Genomic DNA, 14,709 nt, shown 5'->3' on the forward strand with positions numbered 1-14,709 from the left:
TTTATTTTACGCTTTTACGAATAAAGAGGTTATATTCAAATCAACACATAAATGCAATACAAAAATGGGTCCAACAAAACAGAATGTTAATTAAATAAAGCTGCACTAAATCCAGAACACGACCGATGCCCTTACACCGAATCCTAGTTTCTGGAGGCACCAATGATGGTCAAAATGTACAGGAAGATGTTGACTATATCCAGGTACAGGTTGAGCGATGCGAAGATATATTCCTCGGGGGAGATGCTGTACTTGTGCTTGCCTCCCATCATCAGTTGGGTGTCGTAGATCAGGTAGAAGGAGAACAGCAGAGCGCCCAACGACGCGTACACCAGCGTTACTATGTTGTTGCGAGGGATGAATATGGCGATTAGACCTGGAAAAAAGACATTTAAAAAAATAAGCTTCTATACAAAAAAAAAAAAAAAAAAATGTGCTCACAACTGGAGTTAGTCATATTACATGACTACTCCAGTCAGATCAATTTGTTGCCGTTTACCAATTATTATTTTTTCATTTATTTTAAAAATCAATAGGCGAGTAAAATTATTATTAAGAGAAAAGTATGTTTGGTTATTAACCTCTTATAATTTATTTATTCATTAATAAATTATTTATAGCTTCACATAAGATATATATATATATATTTTTTTTTTTTTTTAAAAAAAAAAATATTTATATATATTTTTTATAAAAATATAAAAAAACTGTCCCTGTGCCGTCACAATTAGAGCTATTATATATATATATATATATATATATATATATATATATATATATATATATATATATATATATTTACAGTTATGGCGTATTCATTTACATTTTTTTTATACAACTTAGATTATGGATTGTGTATGTGCTAAGATGTGGTCGATGTGTCGCCGTGTGGTCCCGACATAGAATAGGCCACCCCTTCCATACCCGTGGATGTCGTAAGAGTAGATTAGGCGAGGGCGAGGGATGGGCAGCAGCGTCCCTCTTAAAACATCTCCAAAGCCTGACTGCGATTGCCAATCCGCCTGCCAAGCGTGACAACTACTGGCAAAACCCATGGGGGCGGGAGGTTCAGCAGTGGACAGTTAAGTAACTAACTTAGTGCTAAGATGGCTTACCAAAGATGAGCAGCACGACAGTGGCACACAGCAACACGCCGCCCATCACTGTGAAGTCCCACTTGGTCTGCAGCGCGAACAGCGTGAGGGCGAGGCATACCGCTGCCGTTATACCTACTGCCATCAACACCTGGAACAGTATAATTGGTTCTATAGTCCGTATATTTAGTATATATAAGGTGTTACCAAATTATCTGCATTCCCTGCTACAGGGCATAGTATTAGATATACACACATTACAATAAAAAAGGAATTTCATGTCAAAGTAGTTTGAAATTATTTTATAAAAATAAATACTTAAATTTCTTCACTGCTTGTAAAACGTCGTAATAACTATACTAGTCTCTATCACATCGTTGGTCGCGCTCACTCCGTCAGTTTTAACATAATATATTTTAAAAGGTACTTTTTATACAGGGTGAAAAATTTATACTCGTATTTATTAAGGATATTTTTTTTGTGCGAAAAATTATATGATATTTGAGACACGAAATTCTATTAGTATCGTAACGTATATTCGTAATACTATATCCCCTAAAGGGAATGCATCATTCCTTTATTATTATATCCCAAATTATCTAATTTGGAACACCTTATATATATATATATATATATATATATATATATATATATATACACAAATACTTCTCAAAATAAGAACAGATTAACTTTTTTCCACATGTGTGTGAATAGGGTTAGATAGATTTTAGATGAATAAAAATGGTTCCCAATTCAAATTAAAAAAAAATCAAGATATTCTGGCAATTTATAATTCAATTACATGCAAAAGTGAGAAAAAAGCTCGTGTTGTTTTGATTTATAAATGTCATTTAAAAATTTAGAGTCAGCCAAACATCAAATTAGCTGAGTACATTTTAACCCAATTTTAACATTCGATGTTCTATATAAATAGTATAAAAAAAATCCACAGCACAGTTCATGTATACAGGCGACGGTTATCACTTCCCAATTGCGATTTCAAGTTGCAAAAAAAAAATAACTCACAGCATCAACGTCGTAGACGCTCGAGGCGACACCTAGCAGGAAACTCTGCGCGAGCGTGAATATGCCGAGGAATATGAAGTTCATGGGAGCCTTCCGGCGCACGTCGCCGCAGCACGCCATCACGATCAGTGTCACGAAGGTCACCGCGAATGCCACCCAACTGGAATCATCAAATCAGCATCATCATCATATTAGGCTTTAACTATTCACTGCTGAACATAAGCTTTCCCCAGAAACACGTAGCTTGAAGTGTAAACTACTGGATTTTCTTATATATATATAAGAAAATCCAGTAGTGGCTAGTACATGAACTATACGTGAAAATGTATCTGGGTTCTTACTACGGAATTATTATATTGGATTGCATTTGATGCACACCTCTATTGCAGCATATAAAAATCGCGATTAAAAAACAGAAGTTGAAACGGTGAAAATTTGAGGTTGTATGTTTCTCAATGCTAAATCATATATATATATATATATATATATATATATATATATATATATATATATATATATATATATATATATATATATATTTTTTCTTTTTTATATAATTGCGAATTTGTATACCTCGATAGATAGGGTTGATAGAGGACTTATCTTGTTTTACCATCCATTGTTACCTATGTACCACAAAATAAATGAACTAAAGCTACTCAACATCTAATGTAACCATATTTAATGCAAATGACAATTTGAATCAGAAGGAGAGTTCTGCTAGTAGTTGCTACGTTTGGTAGACGAATTGGCAATCACCGTTAGGCTTTTAGTGAGGTTTTAAGAGGAACGCTACAGCCCATCGCTGGCTGCATGCCCATATGCTGGATTCCGTGGAACCGTTCATCATTCCGTAAGTCATCAGAGTTTCGCAAAATTTTTTATACAGTGAAAAAATAATAAAAGCTTCTGTTCTTATTTAAATTACAACGTTTATGATTTGTAATCATTTGATATGGGGTACCATAAAATAAAAAAATAAAAATTGGTAGGCGTTCCGTTATCTTAAAAATATAGGAGCCCCTGCGATAAAGCTACAACTGATGCCGCGTGATATAGGTAGCCAATTACAGTGTATTTACTTACAACATGCCGGGATTATTGTGCACCCACACTTTGGTGGGATGATGGAATAGAAACAGCGATATAAAAGCCATTGTGACTAGCAGTTGACACATCAGGATCGAGTACACCTGAAATTAAATAGTAATCAAAATTCACTTCTATGTTACATAATAATAAGATGCAAGACTAAAACAAAATATATATATAATCAATAATAGTACATTACTGCAGTGGCCAGCAACTGAGGCATTGATGGACGAACGTACAAACACATACGTGAGTCCATCAATGCCTAGTTGTGGGCCAAGGCTTGTATAGTACTTTTCTGAAACAATGCGTGGAAATAAAAAATACAATTTTACTTGCTAAGTTCAATGACGAATAACGAACAATAATAATTTTTCCCGCGCCATAATGTTATTTTTTAATGTTAATTAAATAAAACCTTTTTCTCAAACATGCTTGGAACTGTGAGCATTATTTTGACAATCTTTTTCTATTTGCAAAAGTTGTATGAAAATCCACTGTCGTGTTTTGATAAAACTTTAAATCTGTCCTGTAATTTAAAAATGGAATGACCTTTTACTTCGAAACATGGCTACCAAGGAGGTAACTAATAAAGGTTTTATTTAAATTTCGAACTGGCTTGCCATAAAAATGTTTATTGAAAAAAAAAACAAAGGAATATTATGGCGCGTGAAAAAAATTGTTCGTTATTCGTCATTGAATTGAAAAAGTAAAATTGGTCATTCCATTTTTAAATTACATGGACAGATACCTCGGCCCACATTTGAGTTCGTCCATCAACATAGTAATTTATCTTAGTAGCCATGCATTCCATTTTTAAAATGAGTTTACATAGTAATTTATCGACGACAGATATGGATTTTCATACAACTTTTGCCGGCCGTTGCCCGCTTGTATCTGGCCAGTACGGCAATTTTGATTTATCTCGAAGAAGATTGTCAAAATAATGCTCACATTTCCAAGCATGTTTGAGAAAATACATATAATAAAATCGTAACTGTTCGCTGACTATACATGAAAGATATATAAGGAAAACTATTACAGAGAGAGCTTTATGAACGTAATAGAACCAAAAACAATGATTTTTAGAATTATTAGTCTCTTTTGTCTGTCTTAACCGATTTGAATGCGGTTTTCACTAACGCATTGCGGTTTGCTTCACTTAACATTTAGTTTTTATTTTATTTCAATTAGTTCATAAATAAAAAAAAATATATCAATCTAAAGAATCACATATAAAATGCTATAAAATAACCGATCAATTGAATTGGCTGAAACTTCTTTTTATTAAAAGTATTGATTTTCAAAAATTTTATCTAATTGTGCGAAGCCGGGTCGGATCGCTAGTTTAAAAATATACCCTTTTTGAGAAACCCTATATTACGTCTTTAGGGTAAACTGAAGCAGGGAGCTCATTCCTCAGCGTATGAAGCATATTGTGCTGACCTTTTGCAATAAAGGCATAAAATGTTTTAAAATGCTTGTATACTCACTTTTCGAACAAAAGCCCTTCTGATAGTCTGCTCGGTGAAATCGAAACCCTTGACTTCCCCATCCTCGCCGACGGCGTCCGACGGCCCGCCGTATCCTGGTTGCTGTAACAAAAATGTTATTTTACTATTATATAAAAGGAATTGTTAGTAATGGAGACTGAGAATCCCATTGCTAGCATTATACCAAACCAGGTCGACCTCCTCGTGGTTCTCCCTGGAAACTATCATGGTTAATTCCTGATGAATTCATCATGATGGGCTAACTGGCCTGTTTTCATTTTCATCTATCACCCTCCACTGATGCCCCGCCAGCGTATCCCGTTAGCGCAGGCGGGGTTACCATTTCATTTTCACCCATAAAAAAAAATAGCTCCATTGCGGAGGGAAGGGATTGTTAGTAATGCGAACTAACAGATCCATTGCTAGCAATATACCCTGTCAGGATGACCTCCACCTGGTTCCCCCTGGAAACCATCGTGCTGAATCCCTGGTGTACTCATCACGATGGGCTGACCTGCTTTTTCATACCTCACTGGTGCCCCGTAAAAAAAAAAAAATAGTTCCAGAATACAAAAAATACCAGAGGGAGACTTTGTACAAAAGTCGATTGCTTGGGTACCTTTGTCCCATTCGTGTTTCAACCGTGAAGCTGTTGTGTTTGCATGGCTGTGTTTCGGTTTGAAGGGTGGGATATGCGTGAATTTACTGGGTACAGAGGAATAACACCTGAGTCCTCAGGAATGGCAACGCATGGGGGGTATCATGGGCGAAACAGTATACTCCGTTATATCCATGGTACTGCTCATGTCTGTAGGGGACGGTTACCACTTTCCATTAGGTGGGCCGTCAGCTTGTTTGGCATTCTAAGTTGTATAAAAAAAAAGTTCCATTGCTAGCAATATACCTTATCAAGTCGACCTCCATGCGTTTCCCCCTGGAAACCCAATAGACCAATTGACCTATCTTCATCTTTACCTATTTTTTTATCATTGGTGACCTCCCCCAGGATATACTGATAGCGTAGGCGGGGTTACCATTCCATTACCATCAATAAAAAAAAACCGGTTAACCTAGTTTATATACATTATTATGAAATCAAAAGAAGAACAGAAGCATAACAACTTAGTCCTCAGGAATGGCAAAGCATCATGGGCGATACAGTATACAGTATGCTTGGGTACCTCGGCCGTGAAGCAGTTGTTTGCATTTCGATGGTTTAGATGTGGCAATGAAATTACAGGGTGCGAAGGCAAAACAGGTTTTTTTTATAGGTGATAATGAAATAGTGACCTCACCCGCGCTATCGGTTTACGCTGATAGGGCACCAGTGAAGGATGATAGGTGAGGATGAAACAGGTCAGCTAGCCCATCGTGATGAATTCAACGAGAATTGTTCACGATGGTTTCCAGGAGGAACCACGCGGAGGTTGACGTGATATATGCCCATATTGCTAGCAATGGGGCTGTCAAACTCCATTGCTAACAATCCCTTCCCCCCGGCAAAACAGGTTAGTCCTCAGGAATGGCAACGCAACAAATGAAGGGTATCATGGGAGACACCGTATACACTGTTATATCTATGGTACTGCTCATGTCTATAGGCTATGGTTGTCACGTCTCATTATATGGATCCGTAGCTTCATAACCATTCTAAGTGGCATTAAAAAAAAAGGTCGATGACCAGTCGCTATTGGTGTAATTACGCTGCACTTTATTACTACTAATTTTTATTGAAAAAATGTGTCGTTTATTTTTAAAAATTTTACAATTATTTTCAACGTTGCTACACTTCGCAAGGTTAAGGCATTTAAAGCTCTTTATAAGCTTTCCTTTGCGTATCACGATTTTTTTTTTAATACGTGATGGAAACACAATTGCAGACAGAATTTCAAAATAAACACTATGCACATATGAGTAACGTCAACTTGTTACCTGATACATGTTGTGCGATCCTTAGCTCGATAACAACTGTACAAAATATGTGATAACTATGATACCATTGTGATAAGATATTTTGTATACTGACATATTTATAGAGTCAATCAGCGTAGGCATTTCACTTAAAAACGCATAGATAAAAAAGTGAAGTCTCGAAATGTGAAGAAAGTTCGAAAATAGTCGATAGAAAAGATAGAAATTTTTTATATAATTAATTTACTGCTTGCTTCATGGTTGACGCTAAATCTGGTTAAATGGTAGGTATTAAATCCGCCATATGTACCATTCTCACACTCTCTCAAACTTCAATCCCCAAGAGAGGAATGATAATATTATTATTTATTTATTTATTGCACCCAAAACATAAAAATAAACAATGACATATAAACAATTCAACTGAAAAACAATAGCATGAAGTACAGATCAAAATATACATATAAAGGTACAAAAGGCGGTCTTATCGCTAGGGCAATCTCTTACAGACAACCTTTGGTTAAAGGAGAACAGATAGAAGTGGGTAGGTGGCGCAGAAGTTGAAATATCCCATTAATACTTTGCTAAGTTTCATAGCTTTATTTTGTGCCAGCTTTCTCCTCGTAAAATAACATATATTTCACAAATACGTTTAGTAGTTTTGCGTGAAAGGACAACAAACATCCACCCATCCATACATAGTTATAAACTATCGCATTTCCAACATTAATATTGATTTTTTTTGCCATTTATGTTATCTCGCTTTTTTTTTTTGTGTATGTATGTTGAAATTTGTGTGCTGTAATGTAAATAAAATTATCTATCTATCTATCTATTTTCCTTTTCTTGAAGTGAGGAAGATAGTGTTTTGCTCTCTAAGTGAGCACTTACGGCTTTCTTATAGATGAAAAGGTGTGGCGACATAGTGTTTCCTTACTCTCAATATAATATATTTTTATCTAAGTTCGTTAAATTCAGGTACCCTTATATTTGAGAAGAAATACGCTTTTTTCACATTCATAGAGAGAGATTAAAGTTATGACACAGTACTCATATGAAAATGTATGTTAAACACGCACCATTTACTTCAGCATGTCATTTCCCATCAATGCATCATGGCTTACTAGATTACAATCTACAAGTTTTGTCTAAATGTAAAAAAAAAAAAAATTTTTTTGTCTATACTAATATAAAAAAAAGTTTCTTCGTAATAAGATAAACTTAAAAACTACTTGATCTGTTTTCAAAATTCTTTTACTTAAATACAGTGGCGTAACAATAGGGTGGCAGGGCTGGCAAAATGCCACGAGCCCCCGACCCTCAAATAAAATGTATTTTATTTTTTTTTGATATATTTTCAACAAAAATTTGGAAATAAAAAGATTTTTGTTCTATATTTTCAACAAAATTTGGTTTTCATTAAGTTTAATTGAAACAAATCATATATATCCTTATATGGATTTTAAATACTTACTTCACCGTAGCCTCCATATCCAGGTTGGGGAGCAGAGGGGTAACCGGGTTGTGGGTAGCCACCTTGGGGGTAGCCCCCCGGTGGCGGATAGCCTCCTTGCGGGGGGTAACCCCCTTGTGGGTAGCCCCCTTGCGGGTATCCGCCCGGTGGGGGATACCCACCTTGTGGGTAGCCTTGATTTTGATCTGAAATATTTAAAAAATAATTATAAATATTTGCATGCAACATCTAATGTTTAGTCCGTTCGAATTTGTAGACAAAAAAAAAAATACAATATACTTTTTGCTCGACTTTAATGGTATAGAAATATATTTAGATATCAGTTTTGTAAACATGGGTAACATTACCCCGCGCAAGGGCGCTAACTCATCACTGCACTGAATGTGTCAACTCATTTCTTTGAGTTGGCGCACAGAGCAGTACTAAGAAAAGAAAAACGTGCTTGGAGAAATTAGGGAAATTTTTTGAACTTGTATAAAAGTATACAAATGCACTAAACTAAACGAATGAGAGCGTAAGAAAAACCAAAAGTAGAATCAGAGAAAGGAACTTTTCTTCGTAGCTTGTTTTTGGGCGCATGCCAAAAAATACAGTACAGCGATATAAGCTACCCTGTGTGCCGCGGTATTTGCAGTTTTGAGTTAATTCAATGAGTCGGCGTATTGGGGTGCGCCTGAATTACTGAGATGACGCGAGAAAAATCATTCTGTTATCCATGTCTACAATTTTGTGTACAAATTCGTGCGGATTTCCTTTGCAAGTACAAACAAGCGTTGCTTTGATAGCCACCACATCAGTCGAGACACCGCACTGAAGGAATAAAACAAATATTCTTGATACGAAGTGAAATAGAAAATATTAGCATAGTTGTGAATTTTTGCCATAAACAGAACATTTTTCCCAAAAGAAAAATATCGAGCCTTCAATACTAATACGATGCGTCAAGCTGTCAAATTAGTATTAGTAATGGAGGCTAAGAAAATCCTGATAAAAACGTAGGTATATTTGCTGTCATTTTTCTACGCACGTTTCTATGGGAAAAGCATTCAGTTTCACATTAGAACATTATCCTTAAAGGGAGGCTATTGTTTTTAAACCCATCCTGTACGAGTGTAAGTTTTTTTTTATACAACTTAGAACTTTAAACAAGCTGACGGTCCACCTGATGAAAAGTGGTAACCATCGCCTATAGACATGTGCAGTACCATGGACATAACAGAGTATACTGTTTCGCCCATGATACCCCCCATGTGTAAGTACAGTTAATGACGAAATTAATAGTTACATTTAGCCAGTTACAGATTTCGTATAGTGCAAGTCGAATTAAAGTTACGTAGTCGAGTCTGAGGTGACTGTAATTTGGCTTCTAGTTGTTACATACTCGGAGAAATATTTATTTTGTTAGACTTGTTGAAAGGTCATTTACATCATTCTTTTTTTTTTTATTTAACCGTCTAGGAATATCATGTTCTGCCGGGAAAAACTTGCATGTAACCCTCTACCTAAATTTGCTTGTATTAAATTAAAAAGTATTTTTTTTATACTGTTTGCGTATAACGACTTTTTAAACTTTATAAACTTTCTACAACTCAGTTACTCATTTTGATCTCGATTCGTAAACAACTTTAGCATGTCTTTTTATAGAATAATTAATTTAAATATAGTTAGTATTAGTTGTAAGAAGTAATTTATAAATATTTTATTTTATTTACTATATTCGATCAAACCGATAGGTAATGTGTATATGCATGGTATATTTTTTTTTTCAATAATGGCATTAATAATTATGAATCATCTCATAATAGTTCTTATCTTAATTAATATAATAATTACGATAAAGTATATATATTTATATATAATATATTATATATAATATAGTGTATAAATAAGAATGATAAAGTAAATGTAAGTACGATAACAATGTGTCCTGCACTCTTTTTAATCACTGTCAGGATGTTATCAGAAACAACAGGAAAACTGCAGTATTCAATTCCGCGACAAAAAGATAACTTGAAACAGTGCAGTGAGTTTACTCCTGTTGGTGCCATATTAACTTTCTGAGCATTTTATTCGTGAAGCAAAACTACACGTTGAGAAAGCAGTGTTAAACGCTTTTTACAGAGCAAAATGTGCTTGTTACGAACTATTAAAATTGTTATTTAAAACAATATTATATATATTATTGTTAAATATTTTTATATTATAATATAAGTACCTATGTGTGAAATTAAGCACTAAATATTTCTTTCTTTCTTCAAACAGGAAAGATTCAATTTTTTATTTGTAATAATGGATAAACATCAAAACTACTCGACCGATTTTTCAAATTCTTTCACTTATAGAAAGCTACATTATCTGTTAGTAAAATGGGCTGTTTTTTTTTTAAAAAAAATCGCGTAGCTAGTATTTAATAATCATCATCATGGGTATTATCTGTCCACTGCTGGACATAAGCCTCTCTCCATAGACTGCCATAAAGAACGGTCCTGAGCCACCTGCGTCTACTGACTCGATGCAATGCATTTCAGGTCGTCACTCCATTTAGTGGGGTTGTGTCGTCCTACACTGCGTTTACCAGTACGTGGTCGCCATTCAAGAACCTTTCATCCCCATCGGTTGTCGGTTTTCGAGCTATGTGACCAGCCCATTGCCACTTCAGCTTGCTTATCCTACAGTATTATATATTATAGTTAAAAATCATAAAGTAAAAACAGACTGCCCAAGGAAGGTAGAGCAATATGTTAGCACAGTCAGTAACATATTTGAGCGTCAACATTGCACTCACCCATACATCCGTGCCAGTGTATACAAGGCCAATGCTTAATGACGACTACATTCGTATACTAAACTATTCGTTTCACAGTGTAATGGCCGTTTATCAAAAAATATGTATATATTTTTAACTTCAACAATTACATTTTATTTGAGATACACTTTATACAATTTAGCTAGGGCGGTCATTGAGGGGCAATTGTTTATCTTAAAAGGCCCAATGCCTTACCATAAAATAAAAAGCCCCAAAAAAATTATGGTTAAAAAAAAACAATTTCATCAATTCCGTGTGGTCCCGGCATAGAATAGGGCCCCCCATCCTTTTCCGTGGGTGTCGCAAAAGCCGATTAAGGGAGGGCGAGGGATGGGCAGCAGCGTCCCTCTTAAAATATCTCTAAAGCCTGACTGCAGTTGCCAATCCGCCTGCCAAACGTGGCAACTATTGGCAAAACACCCAGAGGGAGGTTTATGTTCAGCAGTGGACAGTTAAAGGCTGATATGATGCTGAAGTATATAACCATAATTAACAAAGAAGAAAAAAAAATTGGCAAAAGGTAAATGCTGGTTTTTTAAAGTAAAATTATAAATTATTTGTTATAGACGATATTTTTATCACTAACACTTAGCGAGATAGCTCGACTACAAAATTACAAGTCACCACCTCCATGGCAAATTTCGGAATCTGTTTTTTCAAATTTGACATTTCTTTAAAAATCTACATTTTGCGTCATACTACTTATTGTGGCTTATTTTCAAATTTCTATCTCTAACGGTTAAAGAAATCGAGTAGCTCGAATCTCCATATTTTTGTGATATATCCAAAGTAAACTTACTTAGCATATTTTTATAGTATTTTCTATAATAAACACTTTAATTTGAAAATTTCACTAATTATTTTATCAATTTTTCAATCCTAATTTAGTTATTTTACATGAATGATTGCTATAATGTTATTAAAACTGAAGTTCTCTCCAAAACACGTGATTTATACCTTGGTATATTTACGAAAGTGGCACTTTCGTTAGTTTGCTAGATATTAAAATAAATTATTTTCTTTGGCAACTTACGAAACTGCCACTTTCGTAGATTTGCTGTTGTATAACTCAATACCTAGGAGCTCTCATGTATGAAGGTGCAAAGTAACGAATATGCATTTATTTCTGATACTTGTAATATAATAATAATTAATTAAGCGCATTCAATAAAAAACAGGATTTTAAAACTAAAATGTTAGCACGATCTTTTACAGTAGTCTTCTATCAAAAGTTATTTGCATTTTAATGTTTCAAAACGTTCCCCTGTAAAATGTATCATTTTCAGATTCGTAAATTTACCATAAAGGTGACGACATATAGTCATATCATATATGTACTAGTTGATGTACACTTCATACAGAATGTACTTATAAACTCTATTATCTTTCCAGTAAAGCTCATTATCACCAGCCAAAAAATATTTGTTTTTCCTTCCTCGTGTCATCACAGTCTAAAAATGGCACTGGCGTGTGTACTGTACTGTGTGTACATCGAGCGACTTGCGGCACTATTCAATAGGAATTAAAGTGTCAATTTGCTTGTGTATTCTAAATGTGTAAACAACTATGCTGCAAGGCGAATGGGTGAACAAATGTTATCGTGTGATGTTTCGGGGAATCCCCGACTTTGTCTTGTTGGTGGAAGTTGCACATAATCCAAGGGCAGGGGTCGGTAACCTTTTGAATCGGATGAGTCAAAAATTAAAATTTCAATTTTTAAAGAGCCACAAAAGTTTTTCTTGCCGATAATAAATAGTACTTGCATAAATAAAGTTTGATGAAGATTCAGAAAGATTTTTAATTTGTTTTTTTTATTAATAATATTTGCGTATGGAAATAAAGAGTCCCAGCTTCACATTCAAAGAGCCGCATGTGGTTCGCGAGTTGCAGATTGCCGATCCCTGTCCAAGGGCAAAATCGGGAAGTCTAAAAATCAAGGGATCCACTCTAAATAACAGCTTGCTTTTTTTTTATGCAACTTAGAATGGCGAACAAGCTGACGACCCAACTGATGGAAAGTGGTAACCGTCGCCTATAAACATGTGCAGTACCATGGACATAACAGAGTATACTGTTTCGCCCACGATACCCCCCATGCGTTGCCATTCCTGAGAACCCGGATGTTATTCCTCTGTACCCTGTAAATTCTCTACCATATCCCACCATTCACACCGAAATACAGCCATGTAAAAAAACTGCTTCACGGTTGAAACACGAATGGGACAGAGGTGCCCAAGCAAACGACTTTTAGTAGTATAGTAGTTATTCTTTTCTATGAACCGAATAATATTAGCAGTGATTGGAACATCTTATCTATCCAAACGAAGATAAAAAATCAAAGATAATGAATAGCTAACAAACATTCTGTAAAGTCGACCGATAAGTCCAGGCCATAACCTACTTTTCTAAAGCGAAGGTTTCAGACTTGGCTGTATTTTACCGACTTCAAAATAGAATATAAAAAAATAGAGTTTCTCAATTCTGTTGTATTTTTAATGTTTGTTACCTCAAAACTTCGTCATTTATAAACCAATTTGGAAAATTCTTTCTTTTAACTGAAAGAGTTTTACTTTTAGATTGGACCTATAGATATTTCATCAAAATCGATTCAATGGTTTATTTAAGTCAAAGGAAGTTATTTAACTATCCACTGAGATAAGTGTTCGACCTAGTTCGGTGGCTAGTACATCTAATATCTAAATAATTATTTAAAAAAGACAGTTATTATCATTATTATCAATTTTGGTTTTTAATTAAAGAATCAAAACTAGTTGAGACACGATTGAATTTTTTTTTTGTGGAGCATAATCAACTTTTTTGTGTGTATATATATATGTATACTATTACGCGATTAAATCGCCAATTCTATAGGGGTTTACTCCCTTATTAGTCCCATATACATTTTATAATGATAAAAAGCGCTCGCAAAAAAATGACGCACTTGCGAAGCAAAAAATCGCTAGCAGTTAAACAAAATTAGCAAAATTCTGCATTTCCTAATTTAAATTTCAATTCTTTAATCCAATATGTCCTACAAAACATCTTTTATTTTACCGACCAGTTACATTTCAAATAACTAAATTGTTTATTTTTCTGACTTACAAAATATACTTAATCCTTGCTAATGTTCCAAATTTGAAAAAGTGTTTCTTCTTAGAGCCTCAATTTTAACTAACCACTATGTTTGTATATAATATAGGTGATAAGGACGAAAAAATACGGTTACGCGGTCAAAGTCGCGGGTAAAAAGCTAGTATCTACTTAAATACCTACAAGATTCAGAGATACCGCAGTGCAGACTCTACAATTATTATTCAATATTACTGTATACATAAAAATGGTTTGGATGAGACACAACGTTATCCTTGACCGATGTTTTTGCTGTATCACATTGCGTTGTTTAACACTACCATATCGATTACTCTATTTGACTAGCAGCCAATAGTGATTGTGATTACTTAAAATTGTGGCGTTAAGAAACAATTTTTTTTTAATTTGTGACATTAGTAAGGATTAAGATAGATTTTTTAAATCAGGAAAATAGACAATTTAGTCGTGTGAAATGTGACTGGTCGATAGAATAAAGGAAGATATTTTATATAACACATTGGATTAAAAAATTTGAAATTTGAATTAGGAATTGTAGAATTTTGTAAATATTGTTTAACCGCTAGTGATTTTTGTTAATAATTATTAGTTAGATAATTAATTAATATGTAATATTTATTATTTTTGGCCGTGTGGTCCCGGCATAGAATAGGCCACCCCTTCCTTTCCAGAGGATGTTTAGCAGCGTCCCTCTTAAAACATTTC

At 34.5% G+C, this 14,709-nt stretch overlaps 1 protein-coding gene across 4 annotated transcripts in view; it reads right to left on the reverse strand.

Moving 5' to 3' along the window:
* Window positions 1-14,709, reverse strand: part of LOC113513504 (protein lifeguard 1) — a 24,511-nt gene continuing 9,802 nt past the window's right edge. For 3 of the 4 annotated variants that reach the window (XM_052903025.1, XM_052903023.1, XM_052903024.1), the window contains 6 exons: window positions 8,091-8,275; window positions 4,706-4,807; window positions 3,207-3,313; window positions 2,121-2,280; window positions 1,116-1,245; window positions 1-376 (listed from right to left, as the gene is read on the reverse strand). In XM_052903025.1, the coding sequence (XP_052758985.1) occupies window positions 144-376; window positions 1,116-1,245; window positions 2,121-2,280; window positions 3,207-3,313; window positions 4,706-4,807; window positions 8,091-8,275 (917 nt within the window). In that variant the 3' untranslated portion in view covers window positions 1-143. Of the gene's footprint in view, window positions 377-1,115; window positions 1,246-2,120; window positions 2,281-3,206; window positions 3,314-4,705; window positions 4,808-6,637; window positions 6,657-8,090; window positions 8,276-14,709 lie in introns of those variants that run through there. The other variant, XM_052903026.1, reaches the window with a different exon arrangement.

The sequence above is a fragment of the Galleria mellonella genome, unplaced genomic scaffold (genome assembly GCF_026898425.1).
Source record: "Galleria mellonella isolate WM207_F2 unplaced genomic scaffold, CSIRO_AGI_GalMel_v1 utg99, whole genome shotgun sequence".
In the NCBI taxonomy this organism is placed as follows: Eukaryota; Metazoa; Arthropoda; class Insecta; order Lepidoptera; family Pyralidae; genus Galleria; species Galleria mellonella.